Source organism: Hyla sarda, chromosome 6 (assembly GCF_029499605.1).
Source record: "Hyla sarda isolate aHylSar1 chromosome 6, aHylSar1.hap1, whole genome shotgun sequence".
Lineage (NCBI taxonomy): Eukaryota > Metazoa > Chordata > Amphibia > Anura > Hylidae > Hyla > Hyla sarda.
Window position 1 is genome coordinate 172,093,130 of NC_079194.1, and position 27,789 is coordinate 172,120,918.

Genomic DNA, 27,789 nt, shown 5'->3' on the forward strand with positions numbered 1-27,789 from the left:
TCTTGAGGAGGAGGGCTTACGAGCCTTGAGCCTGGTGTGAAATACTGGGGAAAAGAACCCGCGGGCCCTCAAAACCGCGGTCTCAACCACCACGCCGTCAAATACAGCGACTGTAAATTGGGGTGGCAAAGTGGACCCTGAGAGATTAGGTCCAGGTGGGGCGGAAGGCGCAGAAGAGCATCGTTCAGGAACTTGACTACGTCGGCTTACCACGACCTTCGGGGCCCATCTGGAGCTACCAGAATGGCAGAGACTTCCTCTGCCTCGAGCTTCCTCAGCACCCTGGGAAGGAGCGGAAGAAGAGGGAACAGATAAGGTAGGGCGAACCCGAAAGGACCGAAAGGAAAAGGACTTCCTTTGGGAAGTAGGGTGAGCTGTAGTTTGAGGTAACAAGGAACTCTTACCTCCCATTGCCTCAGAGATAATCTCATCAAGGCGATTGCCAAAAAGACGGCCGTACGTAAGGGGAAGCTCAGTGAGAGACCTTTTGGAAGCGGAATCCGCATTCCAAGCTTTAAACCACATAGAGCGGCGGAGGGCCGCTAGGTGACCCACAGCAAAGGCAGAACAACGGGCTGCCTGCATGGAAGCTGCGCACAGAAAGTCCCCAGCTTTAGCACATTGGAGAGCCAGAGCAGATTGAGCCGCTGGGGGGGGCTCCCGATGGAGCTTTTGGCACCACTCCGACAGGGCCTTGGACACCCATGTCGAGGCGAAGATGGGAATAAGAGAAGAACCAGCTGCTTCAGAAGCGAACTTCGCTAAAGATTCTACCTTCTTGTCCGTGGGATCCATGAAGGCAGCGGCATCTGCCAGAGGCAGTAGTCGCCTTAGAGATCCGGGAGATTGGTGGATCCACAGAGGGAGGGGAAGCCACCTTAGTGACAAGGTCCTTGTCAAATGGATAACGTTCTTGAATTGTCTTGATTCCCGGGAATCTCATGTCTGGATGTTTCCATGCGGATTCCAGAATGTCATCAAAGTCAGCGAGAGAGCTGAACCTTTTAGGTGCTGGCTTAGTACGATGAAAGGATACTTCTGGATTAACATCCGAAGATCCTGGGTCCTCCAAGGGAAAGGTGTCTCTTATGGCTGTCACCAATGAGTTCACCATAGCAATTGAGTCCGAGCGGTCCTCTGGGTCAGATGCCGGTTCGGAAGCCTCGTCCACTAGTTCACCAGGGGAATGTGAATGAGTAGAGGCAGTCTTGTAGGGGGGCGATCCAGACCGGGTACGCGACTCTGGCGTGGCAGAGCGGCGACTCCAAGAACATCCTCTAGAGGAGCGACGTTTGTGCCCAGATGATAGGGAGGGGTGGGACCCGCGAGGGGAACGCCCACGTCTATCCGAAGACTCAATGGAAGAGTCAGATGAGGCACCCCTAGCACGCTTGTGAGAGCGTGAGGTACGAGGGGACGAAGAGCGGGCCCTCTCAGAGGTCCTGTGCCGGGATGACCCTTTCAAAGCGGACACCATATTGCGGGAGGCCTCAGCCACCGAACGGGAGACTTGGGACAAGTCAGCCATACACTGGGTCAGGGAAGAAACCCAGGCTGGAGGAGCGGCTGAACCCACCGGGACCGAAGGGGCATCAGGGGGTCTGGGGGAGCAGGCAGAGAAAGCGGGCTCAGCGGAGCCAGGCATCTTGGTATTACAGTGCTTACAGGTATAGTAAGACACTAAATTCCCAGGTTTCTGTTTAGAGGGATGAACAGCCCTGGGTACGGACATAATGGGGTAAAAAGGAGAAAACAGGCACTTTCTCACCCAGATCTGTGTCCCCTGCAGTGAGGAGAAATTGCTCCATGCAGCTAGCTAGACTCATAAGGCCAGCCAATAGGGAGGGAGGGGCGTGCCTGGAGCAAGGCACGAAGTAACTGACCCCTAAACACAGAAAATCGTGCCCACGGTGCTGATTGGGCGCTGCCTCGCGCCTCTGATAGCTCCCCCCGGTCAGTGGGCGGAGCTACAAGCGTCGAGGAAGAAGTGTCATGGCCCCCGCTCCTTGTCCCGAGCGCCCATCTGACTGTATATGCGCTCGGGGGAACGGAGTGGGCGGCCAGAGCGGCGGCAGCCTCTGCCGGCGAAATGAAAGTAAAACTGAGCCGCGTATAAGGCGCTGTGAAGGGAGATATAAGTCGGCGCTGAGAGCGCTCGAGCTGAAAAGCTCCGCGGCTGACACCTGCATATGAGGCGCTAAGTAGTGTCCAAAAAATACACACCACACACACACAATAAAGGAATTTTTGTAATATATGCCCCCTTAGTGAAACTGCTCCTCCAGCAAATGCAGCCCCTGTTAAAAAAGCCCCAAAAACTGAGGTGGGCCAAAACAGGGGGTCTCCAGAGGTTGCGAGGCTGTACCTGTGGAAAAAGGTACTTACCTCAGTCAGAAGAACTTACCTAATGGAGTCTTCAGTGAAGTCTTCAGCCAGCTTATGGTTCCTGCATCACGTCTGGCTGCTATGCGCGAGCAGAGACATAGGGGGACCCGGACCCATGAGGTACCACCCAGGCGCTGACCGTTGGAGGGGGGTTAACAGCGCATATATGCAATGTCTGTGCCCCCTCACTCGCAATGGGGAAACAGGGAACCGCAGTCCCTGAGTCCCCACCTGAAAACAGAAAGAAAAAGGAATAAAAAAACTAACACGTCCTTATACTAGGAAAACAAAAAACAAAAGACCTGGTCTGGAGAATCCAGCCCATGTCCATCTCCTTCAGACACTAAGCTTAAACTGACTAGCTCAGAGCCTGAAGGCGGGTGTATCCTGCTGGGAGGAACTGACTTTTTTTTTTATTACCATAGTGTCACACCTCCTAGAGACAGCAAGATACACCCTCGGTCTGTGTCTCCCAATGGCGCCGATAGAGAAAAACAATCTTTGAATCAAATTTATAAGTAAAAGCATCCCAGAGGTATTATTGCATAAATGCATAGTGGTCAGATGTGCAAAAAATGCTCTCGTCCTTTCGTCAAAATGGTCTTCGTCCCCAAGGGGTTAATTATCTTGTATGCTGAACTGCATACACACTATAAGAGTATTTTTTATTAGTAGTACAATAGAAAAGCATGTGAACATAGGTATCGTTTTAATGTTGTTGACCCACAGGATAGACAAAACATGCTAGTTTTACGGAAAATGCAATGTAAAACCAAAGCCCTTCAAAAGTAGCAAAATTGCTTTTTATTGGGTCAATCCGACCACCTTCCCCCTTAAATAATTTCTTGGTTTCACCTTAATTTTTATGGTAAAATTAACCTGTTGTGGACCACGGGCATATGGGTCCGCCCTTGCGCCCTGGTACTTAAGGACCAAGGGCGTACCTGTAAGCCCGTGGGAATTTCGATCCCCGACGCTAGCTGGACGGGGATCGGACCGGGATGCCTGATGACCCGATAGCCCGGAAAATAGGGATGATTGGAGCGGTCAGCTCCGACCATCCTGAAGGATAGGAGTGAGGTGTGCCACCTCCTTCTATCCCCTGCGATTGGCTTGTCAGGAGTGAAAGTTCATTTTCCCCCCTCTGCCCGCCCCTGGATGTCGGGGCAAAGCAGGGGAAAGATGGCGGTGATGATGTGGCGGGGACCGGTCGCAGTTACCTCCGAAACGGGGACCAGGACCAGCAGCTGACAGGAGGCCGGCGGCAGGCAAGTGGCAGTGGTGTCAGATGCAGCTGTGAAGATCACCGTAAAGTTATCTTCACAGCTGTATCAAGGAGTTTCAAAACTACAACTCCCAGCATGCCAGACAGCCTTTGGCTGTCTGGGCATGTTGGAAGTTGTAGTTTTGCAGCATCTTGAGGGCCACAGTTTGGAGACCACTGTCCTTCCAGATGTTGCAAAACTACAACTCTCAGCATGCCCAGGCATGCTGGGAGTTGCTCCTTTCCTTCCGAGCCCTCTAGTGCACCCACAGATCACATTACATCCACATATGTGGTATTTTCTTAATCGAGAGAAATTGGGTTAAAAATTTTTTTTTCTCCTTTTACCCTATGTAAAAAAAAATAGATGGGTCTACAAGAACATGTTAGTGTACAAAATGAAGATTTAGAATTTTTGCCTCCACTTTGCTGCTATTCCTGTGAATAGACAAACTTTCTGAATGTCATTTTGAATACGGTGAGGGGTGCAGTTTTCATAATGGGGTCAATTATGGGGTATTTCTAACATAAAGACCCTCGAATTTACTTCAAAACTGAACTGGACCCTAAAAAAATTCAGGTTTTGAAATTTTTGGGAAAAATTGCTGCTGAACTTTGAAGCCCTCTGATGTCTTCAAAGAATAAAAACATCTCAACTTTATGATGCCAAAATAAAGTAGACATATTGTAAATGTGAATCAATATATAATGTATGTAGAATGTCTATTTTCCTTATAAGCAGAGAGCTTCAAATTTATATAACTGCAACATTTAAAAAAGTTTTCATGAAATTTGGGAATTTTTCACCAAGAAATGATGCAAGTATCGAAGGAAATTTACCACTAACATAAAGTAGAATATGTCACGAAAAAATATTCTCGGCATCAAATTCATAAGTAAAAGCATCCCAGAGTTATTAAAGGGGTAGTCCAGTGGTGAAAAACGTATCCCCTATCCTAAGGATAGGTGATAAGTTTGAGATCGCGGGGGGTCCGACCGCTGGGGCCCCCTGCGATCTCTCTGTACAGGGGCCAGGCTCTCCGGCCAGATAGCGGGTGTCGACCTCCGCACGAAGCGGCGGCCGACACGCCCCCTCAATACATCTCTATGGCAGAGCCGGAGATTGCCGAAGGCAGCACTTTGGCTCTGCCATAGAGTTGTATTGAGGGGGCGTGTCGGCCGCCGCTTCGTGCGGAGGTCGACACACCTTCTTCCCGCGGGCTGTCAGGGCCCTGTACAGAAGATCGCAGGGGCCCCAGCAGTCGGACCCCCGCAATCTCAAACTTATCCCCTATCCTTAGGATAGGGGATAAGCTGTTCACCACTGGACTACTCCTTTAATGCATAAAGTGACAGTGGTCAGATGTGCAAAAAATTGCTCTGGTCCTTAGGGTCAAAATGGGCTCCGTCCCCAAGGGGTTAAATGTGTCATTACAAAGTACAATTATATGCACTAACAACAAGCCCTTGTACAGGTCTGTGGATAAAAAATAAGAATTATGTCTCTTAAAAGGCGAGGAGAAAAACGCACAAAAAGAAGAGCTGTATCCTCAATGCCGAAATGGACTGTGACCTAAAGGGGTTCTCTGGGCTGCACACCCCATTCCAGGAGGCAGAGAACATGATAGCTGTTCTGTACCCTCGGTGGTCACGTGCACTGCACCATGTATGTGACGTCATTGGGGCACTTCTGCTGGGCCAAACAAAGATTGTATTTTTCCTCCCAACCTCTGCTCCCTGGCAATCCTGAGTGAAGTGTGGAGACCCTCTGTACATTGTATGTGAAATCCAGTCTCCAGCATGGCGAGCTTACAGGGGAATCTCTGTCTGTATGTCACGTGACTTCCCGAGTAAGCTGTGTCCAAGCTGTAGCCGGCGGGCCTTGTTACTGCTTCTTCCGGTTTCATTTCGTTTCCCCTCATTTCTTCTCATATCACATCCCGTTCCGACGTCTTTAGTTGTCGCTAACTCTATAAATAATGTGTTTAATAAATATTTTCTTGCGTTTTAGGAAATTGACAGTTCACTGCTATAGGTTGACGTCATGTGACTAGGGCAGGCACTCCCCCCCCCCGTGGCGATGAGTTCATTGAGTGCGCGGGAATAGTGACGTAATCAGTGTGCGCCAGAACTGCAAGCTGGCCGGGAACATGTCTGTTGTGTTTGTGCCAGAAAGACTCCGCGGGCGAGTGCAGATACCGGAGGATAACGTGCAGCGGGTGAGGATAGGTGTCTGCAGGTAGAGGGCAGACGTGCTCCACTCTGCAGGACAGTCATAGGAAAGGGGTAAAACGCTATGCAACCCTGATATGACAGCGGACCTGTCCCCACGCTATGCCTCCCTTATATGACAGAGTGGACCTGTCCCCACGCTATGCCTCCCTTATATGACAGAGTGGACCTGTCCCCACGCTATGCCTCCCTTATATGACAGCGGACCTGTCCCCACGCTATGCCTCCCTTATATGACAGAGTGGACCTGTCCCCACGCTATGCCTCCCTTATATGACAGCGGACCTGTCCCCACGCTATGCCTCCCTTATATGACTGAGTGGACCTGTCCCCACGCTATGCCTCCCTCATATGACAGCGGACCTGTCCCCACGCTATGCCTCCCTTATATGACAGAGTGGACCTGTCCCCACGCTATGCCTCCCTTATATGACTGAGTGGACCTCTCCCCATGCTATGCCTCCCTTATATGACAGAGCGGACCTGTCCCCACGCTATGCCTCCCTTATATGACAGAGCGGACCTGTCCCCACGCTATGCCTCCCTTATATGACTGAGTGGACCTGTCCCCACGCTATGCCTCCCTTATATGACAGTGGACCTCTCCCCACGCTATGCCTCCCTTATATGACAGCGGACCTGTCCCCACGCTATGCCTCCCTTATATGACAGCGGACCTGTCCCCACGCTATGCCTCCCTTATATGACAGAGCGGACCTGTCCCCACGCTATGCCTCCCTTATATGACAGCGGACCTGTCCCCACGCTATGCCTCCCTTATATGACAGAGTGGACCTGTCCCCACGCTATGCCTCCCTTATATGACAGAGTGGACCTGTCCCCACGCTATGCCTCCCTTATATGACAGAGTGGACCTGTCCCCACGCTATGCCTCCCTTATATGACAGAGTGGACCTGTCCCCACGCTATGCCTCCCTTATATGACAGAGTGGACCTGTCCCCACGCTATGCCTCCCTTATATGACAGAGTGGACCTGTCCCCACGCTATGCCTCCCTTATATGACAGAGTGGACCTGTCCCCACGCTATGCCTCCCTTATATGACAGCGGACCTCTCCCCACGCTATGCCTCCCTTATATGACAGAGTGGACCTGTCCCCACGCTATGCCTCCCTTATATGACAGAGTGGACCTGTCCCCACGCTATGCCTCCCTTATATGACAGAGTGGACCTGTCCCCACGCTATGCCTCCCTTATATGACAGCGGACCTGTCCCCACGCTATGCCTCCCTTATATGACAGCGGACCTCTCCCCACGCTATGCCTCCCTTATATGACAGCGGACCTGTCCCCACGCTATGCCTCCCTTATATGACAGCGGACCTGTCCCCACGCTATGCCTCCCTTATATGACAGCGGACCTGTCCCCACGCTATGCCTCCCTTATATGACAGCGGACCTGTCCCCACGCTATGCCTCCCTTATATGACAGCGGACCTCTCCCCACGCTATGCCTCCCTTATATGACAGAGTGGACCTGTCCCCACGCTATGCCTCCCTTATATGACAGAGTGGACCTGTCCCCACGCTATGCCTCCCTTATATGACAGAGCGGACCTGTCCCCACGCTATGCCTCCCTTATATGACAGTGGACCTCTCCCCACGCTATGCCTCCCTTATATGACAGAGTGGACCTGTCCCCACGCTATGCCTCCCTTATATGACAGAGTGGACCTGTCCCCACGCTATGCCTCCCTTATATGACAGAGTGGACCTGTCCCCATGCTATGCCTCTCTTATATGACAGAGTGGACCTCTCCCCACGCAATGCCTCCCTTATATGACAGAGCGGACCTGTCCCCACGCTATGCCTCCCTTATATGACAGTGGACCTCTCCCCACGCTATGCCTCCCTTATATGACAGTGGACCTCTCCCCACGCTATGCCTCCCTTATATGACAGAGTGGACCTGTGCCCACGCTATGCCTCCCTTATATGACAGAGTGGACCTGTCCCCACGCTATGCCTCCCTTATATGACTGAGTGGACCTGTCCCCACGCTATGCCTCCCTTATATGACAGAGTGGACCTGTCCCCACGCTATGCCTCCCTTATATGACAGTGGACCTCTCCCCACGCTATGCCTCCCTTATATGACAGTGGACCTGTCCCCACGCTATGCCTCCCTTATATGACAGTGGACCTGTCCCCACGCTATGCCTCCCTTATATGACAGAGTGGACCTGTCCCCACGCTATGCCTCCCTTATATGACAGAGCGGACCTGTCCCCACGCTATGCCTCCCTTATATGACAGTGGACCTCTCCCCACGCTATGCCTCCCTTATATGACAGAGTGGACCTGTCCCCACGCTATGCCTCCCTTATATGACAGAGTGGACCTGTCCCCACGCTATGCCTCCCTTATATGACAGAGTGGACCTGTCCCCATGCTATGCCTCTCTTATATGACAGAGTGGACCTCTCCCCACGCAATGCCTCCCTTATATGACAGAGCGGACCTGTCCCCACGCTATGCCTCCCTTATATGACAGTGGACCTGTCCCCACGCTATGCCTCCCTTATATGACAGAGTGGACCTGTCCCCACGCTATGCCTCCCTTATATGACAGAGTGGACCTGTCCCCACGCTATGCCTCCCTTATGACAGTGGACCTCTCCCCACGCTATGCCTCCCTTATATGACAGAGTGGACCTGTGCCCACGCTATGCCTCCCTTATATGACAGAGTGGACCTGTGCCCACGCTATGCCTCCCTTATATGACAGAGTGGACCTGTCCCCACGCTATGCCTCCCTTATATGACTGAGTGGACCTGTCCCCACGCTATGCCTCCCTTATATGACTGAGTGGACCTGTCCCCACGCTATGCCTCCCTTATATGACAGTGGACCTCTCCCCACGCTATGCCTCCCTTATATGACAGTGGACCTGTCCCCACGCTATGCCTCCCTTATATGACAGTGGACCTGTCCCCACGCTATGCCTCCCTTATATGACAGAGCGGACCTGTCCCCACGCTATGCCTCCCTTATATGACAGAGCGGACCTGTCCCCACGCTATGCCTCCCTTATATGACAGAGCGGACCTGTCCCCACGCTATGCCTCCCTTATATGACTGAGCGGACCTGTCCCCACGCTATGCCTCCCTTATATGACTGAGTGGACCTGTCCCCACGCTATGCCTCCCTTATATGACTGAGTGGACCTGTCCCCACGCTATGCCTCCCTTATATGACAGAGTGGACCTGTCCCCACGCTATGCCTCCCTTATATGACAGCGGACCTGTCCCCACGCTATGCCTCCCTTATATGACTGAGTGGACCTGTCCCCACGCTATGCCTCCCTTATATGACAGAGTGGACCTGTCCCCACGCTATGCCTCCCTTATATGACAGAGTGGACCTGTCCCCACGCTATGCCTCCCTTATATGACAGCGGACCTGTCCCCACGCTATGCCTCCCTTATATGACAGAGTGGACCTGTCCCCATGCTATGCCTCCCTTATATGACAGAGTGGACCTGTCCCCACGCTATGCCTCCCTTATATGACAGAGTGGACCTGTCCCCACGCTATGCCTCCCTTATATGACAGAGTGGACCTGTCCCCACGCTATGCCTCCCTTATATGACAGAGTGGACCTGTCCCCACGCTATGCCTCCCTTATATGACAGAGTGGACCTGTCCCCACGCTATGCCTCCCTTATATGACAGCGGACCTGTCCCCACGCTATGCCTCCCTTATATGACAGAGTGGACCTCTCCCCACGCTATGCCTCCCTTATATGACAGAGTGGACCTGTCCCCACGCTATGCCTCCCTTATATGACAGCGGACCTGTCCCCACGCTATGCCTCCCTTATATGACAGCGGACCTGTCCCCACGCTATGCCTCCCTTATATGACAGAGTGGACCTGTCCCCACGCTATGCCTCCCTTATATGACAGCGGACCTGTCCCCACGCTATGCCTCCCTTATATGACAGCGGACCTGTCCCCACGCTATGCCTCCCTTATATGACTGAGTGGACCTGTCCCCACGCTATGCCTCCCTCATATGACAGCGGACCTGTCCCCACGCTATGCCTCCCTTATATGACAGAGTGGACCTGTCCCCACGCTATGCCTCCCTTATATGACTGAGTGGACCTCTCCCCATGCTATGCCTCCCTTATATGACAGAGCGGACCTGTCCCCACGCTATGCCTCCCTTATATGACAGAGCGGACCTGTCCCCACGCTATGCCTCCCTTATATGACTGAGTGGACCTGTCCCCACGCTATGCCTCCCTTATATGACAGTGGACCTCTCCCCACGCTATGCCTCCCTTATATGACAGCGGACCTGTCCCCACGCTATGCCTCCCTTATATGACAGCGGACCTGTCCCCACGCTATGCCTCCCTTATATGACAGAGCGGACCTGTCCCCACGCTATGCCTCCCTTATATGACAGCGGACCTGTCCCCACGCTATGCCTCCCTTATATGACAGAGTGGACCTGTCCCCACGCTATGCCTCCCTTATATGACAGAGTGGACCTGTCCCCACGCTATGCCTCCCTTATATGACAGAGTGGACCTGTCCCCACGCTATGCCTCCCTTATATGACAGAGTGGACCTGTCCCCACGCTATGCCTCCCTTATATGACAGAGTGGACCTGTCCCCACGCTATGCCTCCCTTATATGACAGAGTGGACCTGTCCCCACGCTATGCCTCCCTTATATGACAGAGTGGACCTGTCCCCACGCTATGCCTCCCTTATATGACAGCGGACCTCTCCCCACGCTATGCCTCCCTTATATGACAGAGTGGACCTGTCCCCACGCTATGCCTCCCTTATATGACAGAGTGGACCTGTCCCCACGCTATGCCTCCCTTATATGACAGAGTGGACCTGTCCCCACGCTATGCCTCCCTTATATGACAGCGGACCTGTCCCCACGCTATGCCTCCCTTATATGACAGCGGACCTCTCCCCACGCTATGCCTCCCTTATATGACAGCGGACCTGTCCCCACGCTATGCCTCCCTTATATGACAGCGGACCTGTCCCCACGCTATGCCTCCCTTATATGACAGCGGACCTGTCCCCACGCTATGCCTCCCTTATATGACAGCGGACCTGTCCCCACGCTATGCCTCCCTTATATGACAGTGGACCTCTCCCCACGCTATGCCTCCCTTATATGACAGTGGACCTCTCCCCACGCTATGCCTCCCTTATATGACAGAGTGGACCTGTGCCCACGCTATGCCTCCCTTATATGACAGAGTGGACCTGTCCCCACGCTATGCCTCCCTTATATGACTGAGTGGACCTGTCCCCACGCTATGCCTCCCTTATATGACTGAGTGGACCTGTCCCCACGCTATGCCTCCCTTATATGACAGTGGACCTCTCCCCACGCTATGCCTCCCTTATATGACAGTGGACCTGTCCCCACGCTATGCCTCCCTTATATGACAGTGGACCTGTCCCCACGCTATGCCTCCCTTATATGACAGAGTGGACCTGTCCCCACGCTATGCCTCCCTTATATGACAGAGCGGACCTGTCCCCACGCTATGCCTCCCTTATATGACAGTGGACCTCTCCCCACGCTATGCCTCCCTTATATGACAGAGTGGACCTGTCCCCACGCTATGCCTCCCTTATATGACAGAGTGGACCTGTCCCCACGCTATGCCTCCCTTATATGACAGAGTGGACCTGTCCCCATGCTATGCCTCTCTTATATGACAGAGTGGACCTCTCCCCACGCAATGCCTCCCTTATATGACAGAGCGGACCTGTCCCCACGCTATGCCTCCCTTATATGACAGTGGACCTGTCCCCACGCTATGCCTCCCTTATATGACAGAGTGGACCTGTCCCCACGCTATGCCTCCCTTATATGACAGAGTGGACCTGTCCCCACGCTATGCCTCCCTTATGACAGTGGACCTCTCCCCACGCTATGCCTCCCTTATATGACAGAGTGGACCTGTGCCCACGCTATGCCTCCCTTATATGACAGAGTGGACCTGTGCCCACGCTATGCCTCCCTTATATGACAGAGTGGACCTGTCCCCACGCTATGCCTCCCTTATATGACTGAGTGGACCTGTCCCCACGCTATGCCTCCCTTATATGACTGAGTGGACCTGTCCCCACGCTATGCCTCCCTTATATGACAGTGGACCTCTCCCCACGCTATGCCTCCCTTATATGACAGTGGACCTGTCCCCACGCTATGCCTCCCTTATATGACAGTGGACCTGTCCCCACGCTATGCCTCCCTTATATGACAGAGCGGACCTGTCCCCACGCTATGCCTCCCTTATATGACAGAGCGGACCTGTCCCCACGCTATGCCTCCCTTATATGACAGAGCGGACCTGTCCCCACGCTATGCCTCCCTTATATGACTGAGCGGACCTGTCCCCACGCTATGCCTCCCTTATATGACTGAGTGGACCTGTCCCCACGCTATGCCTCCCTTATATGACTGAGTGGACCTGTCCCCACGCTATGCCTCCCTTATATGACAGAGTGGACCTGTCCCCACGCTATGCCTCCCTTATATGACAGCGGACCTGTCCCCACGCTATGCCTCCCTTATATGACTGAGTGGACCTGTCCCCACGCTATGCCTCCCTTATATGACAGAGTGGACCTGTCCCCACGCTATGCCTCCCTTATATGACAGAGTGGACCTGTCCCCACGCTATGCCTCCCTTATATGACAGCGGACCTGTCCCCACGCTATGCCTCCCTTATATGACAGAGTGGACCTGTCCCCACGCTATGCCTCCCTTATATGACAGAGTGGACCTGTCCCCACGCTATGCCTCCCTTATATGACAGAGTGGACCTGTCCCCACGCTATGCCTCCCTTATATGACAGAGTGGACCTGTCCCCACGCTATGCCTCCCTTATATGACAGAGTGGACCTGTCCCCACGCTATGCCTCCCTTATATGACAGAGTGGACCTGTCCCCACGCTATGCCTCCCTTATATGACAGCGGACCTGTCCCCACGCTATGCCTCCCTTATATGACAGAGTGGACCTCTCCCCACGCTATGCCTCCCTTATATGACAGAGTGGACCTGTCCCCACGCTATGCCTCCCTTATATGACAGCGGACCTGTCCCCACGCTATGCCTCCCTTATATGACAGCGGACCTGTCCCCACGCTATGCCTCCCTTATATGACAGAGTGGACCTGTCCCCACGCTATGCCTCCCTTATATGACAGCGGACCTGTCCCCACGCTATGCCTCCCTTATATGACAGCGGACCTGTCCCCACGCTATGCCTCCCTTATATGACTGAGTGGACCTGTCCCCACGCTATGCCTCCCTCATATGACAGCGGACCTGTCCCCACGCTATGCCTCCCTTATATGACAGAGTGGACCTGTCCCCACGCTATGCCTCCCTTATATGACTGAGTGGACCTCTCCCCATGCTATGCCTCCCTTATATGACAGAGCGGACCTGTCCCCACGCTATGCCTCCCTTATATGACAGAGCGGACCTGTCCCCACGCTATGCCTCCCTTATATGACTGAGTGGACCTGTCCCCACGCTATGCCTCCCTTATATGACAGTGGACCTCTCCCCACGCTATGCCTCCCTTATATGACAGCGGACCTGTCCCCACGCTATGCCTCCCTTATATGACAGCGGACCTGTCCCCACGCTATGCCTCCCTTATATGACAGAGCGGACCTGTCCCCACGCTATGCCTCCCTTATATGACAGCGGACCTGTCCCCACGCTATGCCTCCCTTATATGACAGAGTGGACCTGTCCCCACGCTATGCCTCCCTTATATGACAGAGTGGACCTGTCCCCACGCTATGCCTCCCTTATATGACAGAGTGGACCTGTCCCCACGCTATGCCTCCCTTATATGACAGAGTGGACCTGTCCCCACGCTATGCCTCCCTTATATGACAGAGTGGACCTGTCCCCACGCTATGCCTCCCTTATATGACAGAGTGGACCTGTCCCCACGCTATGCCTCCCTTATATGACAGAGTGGACCTGTCCCCACGCTATGCCTCCCTTATATGACAGCGGACCTCTCCCCACGCTATGCCTCCCTTATATGACAGAGTGGACCTGTCCCCACGCTATGCCTCCCTTATATGACAGAGTGGACCTGTCCCCACGCTATGCCTCCCTTATATGACAGAGTGGACCTGTCCCCACGCTATGCCTCCCTTATATGACAGCGGACCTGTCCCCACGCTATGCCTCCCTTATATGACAGCGGACCTCTCCCCACGCTATGCCTCCCTTATATGACAGCGGACCTGTCCCCACGCTATGCCTCCCTTATATGACAGCGGACCTGTCCCCACGCTATGCCTCCCTTATATGACAGCGGACCTGTCCCCACGCTATGCCTCCCTTATATGACAGCGGACCTGTCCCCACGCTATGCCTCCCTTATATGACAGCGGACCTCTCCCCACGCTATGCCTCCCTTATATGACAGAGTGGACCTGTCCCCACGCTATGCCTCCCTTATATGACAGAGTGGACCTGTCCCCACGCTATGCCTCCCTTATATGACAGAGCGGACCTGTCCCCACGCTATGCCTCCCTTATATGACAGTGGACCTCTCCCCACGCTATGCCTCCCTTATATGACAGAGTGGACCTGTCCCCACGCTATGCCTCCCTTATATGACAGAGTGGACCTGTCCCCACGCTATGCCTCCCTTATATGACAGAGTGGACCTGTCCCCATGCTATGCCTCTCTTACATGACAGAGTGGACCTCTCCCCACGCAATGCCTCCCTTATATGACAGAGCGGACCTGTCCCCACGCTATGCCTCCCTTATATGACAGTGGACCTCTCCCCACGCTATGCCTCCCTTATATGACAGTGGACCTCTCCCCACGCTATGCCTCCCTTATATGACAGAGTGGACCTGTGCCCACGCTATGCCTCCCTTATATGACAGAGTGGACCTGTCCCCACGCTATGCCTCCCTTATATGACTGAGTGGACCTGTCCCCACGCTATGCCTCCCTTATATGACTGAGTGGACCTGTCCCCACGCTATGCCTCCCTTATATGACAGTGGACCTCTCCCCACGCTATGCCTCCCTTATATGACAGTGGACCTGTCCCCACGCTATGCCTCCCTTATATGACAGTGGACCTGTCCCCACGCTATGCCTCCCTTATATGACAGAGTGGACCTGTCCCCACGCTATGCCTCCCTTATATGACAGAGCGGACCTGTCCCCACGCTATGCCTCCCTTATATGACAGTGGACCTCTCCCCACGCTATGCCTCCCTTATATGACAGAGTGGACCTGTCCCCACGCTATGCCTCCCTTATATGACAGAGTGGACCTGTCCCCACGCTATGCCTCCCTTATATGACAGAGTGGACCTGTCCCCATGCTATGCCTCTCTTATATGACAGAGTGGACCTCTCCCCACGCTATGCCTCCCTTATATGACAGTGGACCTGTCCCCACGCTATGCCTCCCTTATATGACAGAGTGGACCTGTCCCCACGCTATGCCTCCCTTATATGACAGTGGACCTCTCCCCACGCTATGCCTCCCTTATATGACAGAGTGGACCTGTGCCCACGCTATGCCTCCCTTATATGACAGAGTGGACCTGTGCCCACGCTATGCCTCCCTTATATGACAGAGTGGACCTGTCCCCACGCTATGCCTCCCTTATATGACTGAGTGGACCTGTCCCCACGCTATGCCTCCCTTATATGACTGAGTGGACCTGTCCCCACGCTATGCCTCCCTTATATGACAGTGGACCTCTCCCCACGCTATGCCTCCCTTATATGACAGTGGACCTGTCCCCACGCTATGCCTCCCTTATATGACAGCGGACCTGTCCCCACGCTATGCCTCCCTTATATGACAGAGTGGACCTGTCCCCACGCTATGCCTCCCTTATATGACAGCGGACCTGTCCCCACGCTATGCCTCCCTTATATGACAGCGGACCTGTCCCCACGCTATGCCTCCCTTATATGACTGAGTGGACCTGTCCCCACGCTATGCCTCCCTCATATGACAGCGGACCTGTCCCCACGCTATGCCTCCCTTATATGACTGAGTGGACCTCTCCCCATGCTATGCCTCCCTTATATGACAGAGCGGACCTGTCCCCACGCTATGCCTCCCTTATATGACAGAGCGGACCTGTCCCCACGCTATGCCTCCCTTATATGACTGAGTGGACCTGTCCCCACGCTATGCCTCCCTTATATGACAGTGGACCTCTCCCCACGCTATGCCTCCCTTATATGACAGCGGACCTGTCCCCACGCTATGCCTCCCTTATATGACAGCGGACCTGTCCCCACGCTATGCCTCCCTTATATGACAGAGCGGACCTGTCCCCACGCTATGCCTCCCTTATATGACAGCGGACCTGTCCCCACGCTATGCCTCCCTTATATGACAGCGGACCTGTCCCCACGCTATGCCTCCCTTATATGACAGAGTGGACCTGTCCCCACGCTATGCCTCCCTTATATGACAGAGTGGACCTGTCCCCACGCTATGCCTCCCTTATATGACAGAGTGGACCTGTCCCCACGCTATGCCTCCCTTATATGACAGAGTGGACCTGTCCCCACGCTATGCCTCCCTTATATGACAGAGTGGACCTGTCCCCACGCTATGCCTCCCTTATATGACAGAGTGGACCTGTCCCCACGCTATGCCTCCCTTATATGACAGCGGACCTCTCCCCACGCTATGCCTCCCTTATATGACAGAGTGGACCTGTCCCCACGCTATGCCTCCCTTATATGACAGAGTGGACCTGTCCCCACGCTATGCCTCCCTTATATGACAGAGTGGACCTGTCCCCACGCTATGCCTCCCTTATATGACAGCGGACCTGTCCCCACGCTATGCCTCCCTTATATGACAGCGGACCTCTCCCCACGCTATGCCTCCCTTATATGACAGCGGACCTGTCCCCACGCTATGCCTCCCTTATATGACAGCGGACCTGTCCCCACGCTATGCCTCCCTTATATGACAGCGGACCTGTCCCCACGCTATGCCTCCCTTATATGACAGCGGACCTGTCCCCACGCTATGCCTCCCTTATATGACAGCGGACCTCTCCCCACGCTATGCCTCCCTTATATGACAGAGTGGACCTGTCCCCACGCTATGCCTCCCTTATATGACAGAGTGGACCTGTCCCCACGCTATGCCTCCCTTATATGACAGAGCGGACCTGTCCCCACGCTATGCCTCCCTTATATGACAGTTGACCTCTCCCCACGCTATGCCTCCCTTATATGACAGAGTGGACCTGTCCCCACGCTATGCCTCCCTTATATGACAGAGTGGACCTGTCCCCACGCTATGCCTCCCTTATATGACAGAGTGGACCTGTCCCCATGCTATGCCTCTCTTATATGACAGAGTGGACCTCTCCCCACGCAATGCCTCCCTTATATGACAGAGCGGACCTGTCCCCACGCTATGCCTCCCTTATATGACAGTGGACCTCTCCCCACGCTATGCCTCCCTTATATGACAGTGGACCTCTCCCCACGCTATGCCTCCCTTATATGACAGAGTGGACCTGTGCCCACGCTATGCCTCCCTTATATGACAGAGTGGACCTGTCCCCACGCTATGCCTCCCTTATATGACAGAGTGGACCTGTCCCCACGCTATGCCTCCCTTATATGACTGAGTGGACCTGTCCCCACGCTATGCCTCCCTTATATGACTGAGTGGACCTGTCCCCACGCTATGCCTCCCTTATATGACAGTGGACCTCTCCCCACGCTATGCCTCCCTTATATGACAGTGGACCTGTCCCCACGCTATGCCTCCCTTATATGACAGTGGACCTGTCCCCACGCTATGCCTCCCTTATATGACAGAGTGGACCTGTCCCCACGCTATGCCTCCCTTATATGACAGAGCGGACCTGTCCCCACGCTATGCCTCCCTTATATGACAGTGGACCTCTCCCCACGCTATGCCTCCCTTATATGACAGAGTGGACCTGTCCCCACGCTATGCCTCCCTTATATGACAGAGTGGACCTGTCCCCACGCTATGCCTCCCTTATATGACAGAGTGGACCTGTCCCCATGCTATGCCTCTCTTATATGACAGAGTGGACCTCTCCCCACGCAATGCCTCCCTTATATGACAGAGCGGACCTGTCCCCACGCTATGCCTCCCTTATATGACAGTGGACCTGTCCCCACGCTATGCCTCCCTTATATGACAGAGTGGACCTGTCCCCACGCTATGCCTCCCTTATATGACAGAGTGGACCTGTCCCCACGCTATGCCTCCCTTATATGACAGTGGACCTCTCCCCACGCTATGCCTCCCTTATATGACAGAGTGGACCTGTGCCCACGCTATGCCTCCCTTATATGACAGAGTGGACCTGTGCCCACGCTATGCCTCCCTTATATGACAGAGTGGACCTGTCCCCACGCTATGCCTCCCTTATATGACTGAGTGGACCTGTCCCCACGCTATGCCTCCCTTATATGACTGAGTGGACCTGTCCCCACGCTATGCCTCCCTTATATGACAGTGGACCTCTCCCCACGCTATGCCTCCCTTATATGACAGTGGACCTGTCCCCACGCTATGCCTCCCTTATATGACAGTGGACCTGTCCCCACGCTATGCCTCCCTTATATGACAGCGTGGACCTCTCCCCACGCTATGCCTCCCTTATATGACAGAGCGGACCTGTCCCCACGCTATGCCTCCCTTATATGACAGAGCGGACCTGTCCCCACGCTATGCCTCCCTTATATGACAGAGCGGACCTGTCCCCACGCTATGCCTCCCTTATATGACTGAGCGGACCTGTCCCCACGCTATGCCTCCCTTATATGACTGAGTGGACCTGTCCCCACGCTATGCCTCCCTTATATGACTGAGTGGACCTGTCCCCACGCTATGCCTCCCTTATATGACAGAGTGGACCTGTCCCCACGCTATGCCTCCCTTATATGACAGCGGACCTGTCCCCACGCTATGCCTCCCTTATATGACTGAGTGGACCTGTCCCCACGCTATGCCTCCCTTATATGACAGAGTGGACCTGTCCCCACGCTATGCCTCCCTTATATGACAGAGTGGACCTGTCCCCACGCTATGCCTCCCTTATATGACAGCGGACCTGTCCCCACGCTATGCCTCCCTTATATGACAGAGTGGACCTGTCCCCACGCTATGCCTCCCTTATATGACAGAGTGGACCTGTCCCCACGCTATGCCTCCCTTATATGACAGAGTGGACCTGTCCCCACGCTATGCCTCCCTTATATGACAGAGTGGACCTGTCCCCACGCTATGCCTCCCTTATATGACAGAGTGGACCTGTCCCCACGCTATGCCTCCCTTATATGACAGAGTGGACCTGTCCCCACGCTATGCCTCCCTTATATGACAGAGTGGACCTGTCCCCACGCTATGCCTCCCTTATATGACAGAGTGGACCTGTCCCCACGCTATGCCTCCCTTATATGACAGAGTGGACCTCTCCCCACGCTATGCCTCCCTTATATGACAGAGTGGACCTGTCCCCACGCTATGCCTCCCTTATATGACAGCGGACCTGTCCCCACGCTATGCCTCCCTTATATGACAGCGGACCTCTCCCCACGCTATGCCTCCCTTATATGACAGGGGACCTGTCCCCACGCTATGCCTCCCTTATATGACAGCGTGGACCTGTCCCCACGCTATGCCTCCCTTATATGACAGTGGACCTGTCCCCACGCTATGCCTCCCTTATATGACAGAGTGGACCTGTCCCCACGCTATGCCTCCCTTATATGACAGCGGACCTGTCCCCACGCTATGCCTCCCTTATATGACTGAGTGGACCTGTCCCCACGCTATGCCTCCCTCATATGACAGCGGACCTGTCCCCACGCTATGCCTCCCTTATATGACAGAGTGGACCTGTCCCCACGCTATGCCTCCCTTATATGACAGAGTGGACCTGTCCCCACGCTATGCCTCCCTTATATGACAGCGGACCTGTCCCCACGCTATGCCTCCCTTATATGACAGCGGACCTGTCCCCACGCTATGCCTCCCTTATATGACAGAGTGGACCTGTCCCCACGCTATGCCTCCCTTATATGACAGCGGACCTGTCCCCACGCTATGCCTCCCTTATATGACAGCGGACCTGTCCCCACGCTATGCCTCCCTTATATGACAGCGGACCTGTCCCCACGCTATGCCTCCCTTATATGACAGCGGACCTGTCCCCACGCTATGCCTCCCTTATATGACAGAGTGGACCTGTCCCCACGCTATGCCTCCCTTATATGACAGAGTGGACCTGTCCCCACGCTATGCCTCTCTTATATGACAGAGTGGACCTGTCCCCACGCTATGCCTCCCTTATATGACTGAGTGGACCTGTCCCCACGCTATGCCTCCCTTATATGACAGTGGACCTGTCCCCACGCTATTCCTCCCTTATATGACAGCGGACCTGTCCCCACGCTATGCCTCCCTTATATGACAGCGGACCTCTCCCCACGCTATGCCTCCCTTATATGACAGCGGACCTGTCCCCACGCTATGCCTCCCTTATATGACTGAGTGGACCTGTCCCCACGCTATGCCTCCCTCATATGACAGCGGACCTGTCCCCACGCTATGCCTCCCTTATATGACAGAGTGGACCTGTCCCCACGCTATGCCTCCCTTATATGACAGAGTGGACCTGTCCCCACGCTATGCCTCCCTTATATGACAGCGGACCTGTCCCCACGCTATGCCTCCCTTATATGACAGCGGACCTGTCCCCACGCTATGCCTCTCTTATATGACAGAGTGGACCTGTCCCCACGCTATGCCTCCCTTATATGACAGCGGACCTGTCCCCACGCTATGCCTCCCTTATATGACAGCGGACCTGTCCCCATGCTATGCCTCCCTTATATGACAGAGTGGACCTGTCCCCACGCTATGCCTCCCTTATATGACTGAGTGGACCTGTCCCCATGCTATGCCTCCCTTATATGACAGAGTGGACCTGTCCCCACGCTATGCCTCCCTTATATGACACAGTGGACCTGTCCCCACGCTATGCCTCCCTTATATGACTGAGTGGACCTGTCCCCACGCTATGCCTCCCTTATATGACAGTGGACCTGTCCCCACGCTATTCCTCCCTTATATGACAGCGGACCTGTCCCCACGCTATGCCTCCCTTATATGACAGCGGACCTCTCCCCACGCTATGCCTCCCTTATATGACAGCGGACCTGTCCCCACGCTATGCCTCCCTTATATGACTGAGTGGACCTGTCCCCACGCTATGCCTCCCTCATATGACAGCGGACCTGTCCCCACGCTATGCCTCCCTTATATGACAGAGTGGACCTGTCCCCACGCTATGCCTCCCTTATATGACAGAGTGGACCTGTCCCCACGCTATGCCTCCCTTATATGACAGCGGACCTGTCCCCACGCTATGCCTCGCTTATATGACAGCGGACCTGTCCCCACGCTATGCCTCTCTTATATGACAGAGTGGACCTGTCCCCACGCTATGCCTCCCTTATATGACAGCGGACCTGTCCCCACGCTATGCCTCCCTTATATGACAGCGGACCTGTCCCCATGCTATGCCTCCCTTATATGACAGAGTGGACCTGTCCCCACGCTATGCCTCCCTTATATGACAGAGTGGACCTGTCCCCACGCTATGCCTCCCTTATATGACTGAGTGGACCTGTCCCCACGCTATGCCTCCCTTATATGACAGTGGACCTGTCCCCACGCTATTCCTCCCTTATATGACAGCGGACCTGTCCCCACGCTATGCCTCCCTTATATGACAGCGGACCTCTCCCCACGCTATGCCTCCCTTATATGACAGCGGACCTGTCCCCACGCTATGCCTCCCTTATATGACAGCGTGGACCTGTCCCCACGCTATGCCTCCCTTATATGACAGCGGACCTGTCCCCACGCTATGCCTCCCTTATATGACTGAGTGGACCTGTCCCCACGCTATGCCTCCCTTATATGACTGAGTGGACCTGTCCCCACGCTATGCCTCCCTTATATGACAGAGTGGACCTGTCCCCACGCTATGCCTCCCTTATATGACAGAGTGGACCTGTCCCCACGCTATGCCTCCCTTATATGACAGTGGACCTGTCCCCACGCTATTCCTCCCTTATATGACAGCGGACCTGTCCCCACGCTATGCCTCCCTTATATGACAGCGGACCTCTCCCCACGCTATGCCTCCCTTATATGACAGAGTGGACCTGTCCCCACGCTATGCCTCCCTTATATGACAGAGTGGACCTGTCCCCACGCTATGCCTCCCTTATATGACAGAGCGGACCTGTCCCCACGCTATGCCTCCCTTATATGACAGTGGACCTCTCCCCACGCTATGCCTCCCTTATATGACAGAGTGGACCTGTCCCCACGCTATGCCTCCCTTATATGACAGAGTGGACCTGTCCCCACGCTATGCCTCCCTTATATGACAGAGTGGACCTGTCCCCATGCTATGCCTCTCTTATATGACAGAGTGGACCTCTCCCCACGCAATGCCTCCCTTATATGACAGAGCGGACCTGTCCCCACGCTATGCCTCCCTTATATGACAGTGGACCTCTCCCCACGCTATGCCTCCCTTATATGACAGTGGACCTCTCCCCACGCTATGCCTCCCTTATATGACAGAGTGGACCTGTGCCCACGCTATGCCTCCCTTATATGACAGAGTGGACCTGTCCCCACGCTATGCCTCCCTTATATGACTGAGTGGACCTGTCCCCACGCTATGCCTCCCTTATATGACTGAGTGGACCTGTCCCCACGCTATGCCTCCCTTATATGACTGAGTGGACCTGTCCCCACGCTATGCCTCCCTTATATGACAGTGGACCTGTCCCCACGCTATGCCTCCCTTATATGACAGTGGACCTGTCCCCACGCTATGCCTCCCTTATATGACAGAGTGGACCTGTCCCCACGCTATGCCTCCCTTATATGACAGAGCGGACCTGTCCCCACGCTATGCCTCCCTTATATGACAGTGGACCTCTCCCCACGCTATGCCTCCCTTATATGACAGAGTGGACCTGTCCCCACGCTATGCCTCCCTTATATGACAGAGTGGACCTGTCCCCACGCTATGCCTCCCTTATATGACAGAGTGGACCTGTCCCCATGCTATGCCTCTCTTATATGACAGAGTGGACCTCTCCCCACGCAATGCCTCCCTTATATGACAGAGCGGACCTGTCCCCACGCTATGCCTCCCTTATATGACAGTGGACCTGTCCCCACGCTATGCCTCCCTTATATGACAGAGTGGACCTGTCCCCACGCTATGCCTCCCTTATATGACAGAGTGGACCTGTCCCCACGCTATGCCTCCCTTATAGGACAGTGGACCTCTCCCCACGCTATGCCTCCCTTATATGACAGAGTGGACCTGTGCCCACGCTATGCCTCCCTTATATGACTGAGTGGACCTGTCCCCACGCTATGCCTCCCTTATATGACAGTGGACCTCTCCCCACGCTATGCCTCCCTTATATGACAGTGGACCTGTCCCCACGCTATGCCTCCCTTATATGACAGTGGACCTGTCCCCACGCTATGCCTCCCTTATATGACAGAGTGGACCTGTCCCCACGCTATGCCTCCCTTATATGACAGTGGACCTCTCCCCACGCTATGCCTCCCTTATATGACAGAGTGGACCTGTGCCCACGCTATGCCTCCCTTATATGACAGAGTGGACCTGTGCCCACGCTATGCCTCCCTTATATGACAGAGTGGACCTGTCCCCACGCTATGCCTCCCTTATATGACTGAGTGGACCTGTCCCCACGCTATGCCTCCCTTATATGACTGAGTGGACCTGTCCCCACGCTATGCCTCCCTTATATGACAGTGGACCTCTCCCCACGCTATGCCTCCCTTATATGACAGTGGACCTGTCCCCACGCTATGCCTCCCTTATATGACAGTGGACCTGTCCCCACGCTATGCCTCCCTTATATGACAGCGTGGACCTCTCCCCACGCTATGCCTCCCTTATATGACAGAGCGGACCTGTCCCCACGCTATGCCTCCCTTATATGACAGAGCGGACCTGTCCCCACGCTATGCCTCCCTTATATGACAGAGCGGACCTGTCCCCACGCTATGCCTCCCTTATATGACTGAGCGGACCTGTCCCCACGCTATGCCTCCCTTATATGACTGAGTGGACCTGTCCCCACGCTATGCCTCCCTTATATGACTGAGTGGACCTGTCCCCACGCTATGCCTCCCTTATATGACAGAGTGGACCTGTCCCCACGCTATGCCTCCCTTATATGACAGCGGACCTGTCCCCACGCTATGCCTCCCTTATATGACTGAGTGGACCTGTCCCCACGCTATGCCTCCCTTATATGACAGAGTGGACCTGTCCCCACGCTATGCCTCCCTTATATGACAGCGGACCTGTCCCCACGCTATGCCTCCCTTATATGACAGAGTGGACCTGTCCCCACGCTATGCCTCCCTTATATGACAGAGTGGACCTGTCCCCACGCTATGCCTCCCTTATATGACAGAGTGGACCTGTCCCCACGCTATGCCTCCCTTATATGACAGAGTGGACCTGTCCCCACGCTATGCCTCCCTTATATGACAGAGTGGACCTGTCCCCACGCTATGCCTCCCTTATATGACAGAGTGGACCTGTCCCCACGCTATGCCTCCCTTATATGACAGCGGACCTGTCCCCACGCTATGCCTCCCTTATATGACAGAGTGGACCTCTCCCCACGCTATGCCTCCCTTATATGACAGAGTGGACCTGTCCCCACGCTATGCCTCCCTTATATGACAGCGGACCTGTCCCCACGCTATGCCTCCCTTATATGACAGCGGACCTCTCCCCACGCTATGCCTCCCTTATATGACAGGGGACCTGTCCCCACGCTATGCCTCCCTTATATGACAGCGTGGACCTGTCCCCACGCTATGCCTCCCTTATATGACAGTGGACCTGTCCCCACGCTATGCCTCCCTTATATGACAGAGTGGACCTGTCCCCACGCTATGCCTCCCTTATATGACAGCGGACCTGTCCCCACGCTATGCCTCCCTTATATGACTGAGTGGACCTGTCCCCACGCTATGCCTCCCTCATATGACAGCGGACCTGTCCCCACGCTATGCCTCCCTTATATGACAGAGTGGACCTGTCCCCACGCTATGCCTCCCTTATATGACAGAGTGGACCTGTCCCCACGCTATGCCTCCCTTATATGACAGCGGACCTGTCCCCACGCTATGCCTCCCTTATATGACAGCGGACCTGTCCCCACGCTATGCCTCCCTTATATGACAGAGTGGACCTGTCCCCACGCTATGCCTCCCTTATATGACAGCGGACCTGTCCCCACGCTATGCCTCCCTTATATGACAGCGGACCTGTCCCCACGCTATGCCTCCCTTATATGACAGCGGACCTGTCCCCACGCTATGCCTCCCTTATATGACAGCGGACCTGTCCCCACGCTATGCCTCCCTTATATGACAGAGTGGACCTGTCCCCACGCTATGCCTCCCTTATATGACTGAGTGGACCTGTCCCCATGCTATGCCTCCCTTATATGACAGAGTGGACCTGTCCCCACGCTATGCCTCCCTTATATGACAGAGTGGACCTGTCCCCACGCTATGCCTCTCTTATATGACAGAGTGGACCTGTCCCCACGCTATGCCTCCCTTATATGACTGAGTGGACCTGTCCCCACGCTATGCCTCCCTTATATGACAGTGGACCTGTCCCCACGCTATTCCTCCCTTATATGACAGCGGACCTGTCCCCACGCTATGCCTCCCTTATATGACAGCGGACCTCTCCCCACGCTATGCCTCCCTTATATGACAGCGGACCTGTCCCCACGCTATGCCTCCCTTATATGACTGAGTGGACCTGTCCCCACGCTATGCCTCCCTCATATGACAGCGGACCTGTCCCCACGCTATGCCTCCCTTATATGACAGAGTGGACCTGTCCCCACGCTATGCCTCCCTTATATGACAGAGTGGACCTGTCCCCACGCTATGCCTCCCTTATATGACAGCGGACCTGTCCCCACGCTATGCCTCCCTTATATGACAGCGGACCTGTCCCCACGCTATGCCTCTCTTATATGACAGAGTGGACCTGTCCCCACGCTATGCCTCCCTTATATGACAGCGGACCTGTCCCCACGCTATGCCTCCCTTATATGACAGCGGACCTGTCCCCATGCTATGCCTCCCTTATATGACAGAGTGGACCTGTCCCCACGCTATGCCTCCCTTATATGACTGAGTGGACCTGTCCCCATGCTATGCCTCCCTTATATGACAGAGTGGACCTGTCCCCACGCTATGCCTCCCTTATATGACACAGTGGACCTGTCCCCACGCTATGCCTCCCTTATATGACTGAGTGGACCTGTCCCCACGCTATGCCTCCCTTATATGACAGTGGACCTGTCCCCACGCTATTCCTCCCTTATATGACAGCGGACCTGTCCCCACGCTATGCCTCCCTTATATGACAGCGGACCTCTCCCCACGCTATGCCTCCCTTATATGACAGCGGACCTGTCCCCACGCTATGCCTCCCTTATATGACTGAGTGGACCTGTCCCCACGCTATGCCTCCCTCATATGACAGCGGACCTGTCCCCACGCTATGCCTCCCTTATATGACAGAGTGGACCTGTCCCCACGCTATGCCTCCCTTATATGACAGAGTGGACCTGTCCCCACGCTATGCCTCCCTTATATGACAGCGGACCTGTCCCCACGCTATGCCTCCCTTATATGACAGCGGACCTGTCCCCACGCTATGCCTCTCTTATATGACAGAGTGGACCTGTCCCCACGCTATGCCTCCCTTATATGACAGCGGACCTGTCCCCACGCTATGCCTCCCTTATATGACAGCGGACCTGTCCCCATGCTATGCCTCCCTTATATGACAGAGTGGACCTGTCCCCACGCTATGCCTCCCTTATATGACAGAGTGGACCTGTCCCCACGCTATGCCTCCCTTATATGACTGAGTGGACCTGTCCCCACGCTATGCCTCCCTTATATGACAGTGGACCTGTCCCCACGCTATTCCTCCCTTATATGACAGCGGACCTGTCCCCACGCTATGCCTCCCTTATATGACAGCGGACCTCTCCCCACGCTATGCCTCCCTTATATGACAGCGGACCTGTCCCCACGCTATGCCTCCCTTTTATGACAGCGTGGACCTGTCCCCACGCTATGCCTCCCTTATATGACAGCGGACCTGTCCCCACGCTATGCCTCCCTTATATGACTGAGTGGACCTGTCCCCACGCTATGCCTCCCTTATATGACTGAGTGGACCTGTCCCCACGCTATGCCTCCCTTATATGACAGAGTGGACCTGTCCCCACGCTATGCCTCCCTTATATGACAGAGTGGACCTGTCCCCACGCTATGCCTCCCTTATATGACAGTGGACCTGTCCCCACGCTATTCCTCCCTTATATGACAGCGGACCTGTCCCCACGCTATGCCTCCCTTATATGACAGCGGACCTCTCCCCACGCTATGCCTCCCTTATATGACAGAGTGGACCTGTCCCCACGCTATGCCTCCCTTATATGACAGAGTGGACCTGTCCCCACGCTATGCCTCCCTTATATGACAGAGCGGACCTGTCCCCACGCTATGCCTCCCTTATATGACAGTGGACCTCTCCCCACGCTATGCCTCCCTTATATGACAGAGTGGACCTGTCCCCACGCTATGCCTCCCTTATATGACAGAGTGGACCTGTCCCCACGCTATGCCTCCCTTATATGACAGAGTGGACCTGTCCCCATG

At 54.6% G+C, this 27,789-nt stretch overlaps 1 protein-coding gene across 2 annotated transcripts in view; it reads left to right on the top strand.

Moving 5' to 3' along the window:
• The first annotated feature begins 5,001 nt into the window (after nt 1-5,001).
• SS18L2 (SS18 like 2) overlaps nt 5,002-27,789 on the top strand; it is a 51,767-nt gene continuing 28,979 nt past the window's right edge. The window contains exon 1 of one of the 2 annotated variants that reach the window (XM_056525808.1): nt 5,002-5,315. In XM_056525808.1, coding sequence (XP_056381783.1) covers nt 5,211-5,315 — 105 coding nt within the window. In that variant the 5' untranslated portion in view covers nt 5,002-5,210. Of the gene's footprint in view, nt 5,316-5,607; nt 5,869-27,789 lie in introns of those variants that run through there. The other variant, XM_056525809.1, reaches the window with a different exon arrangement.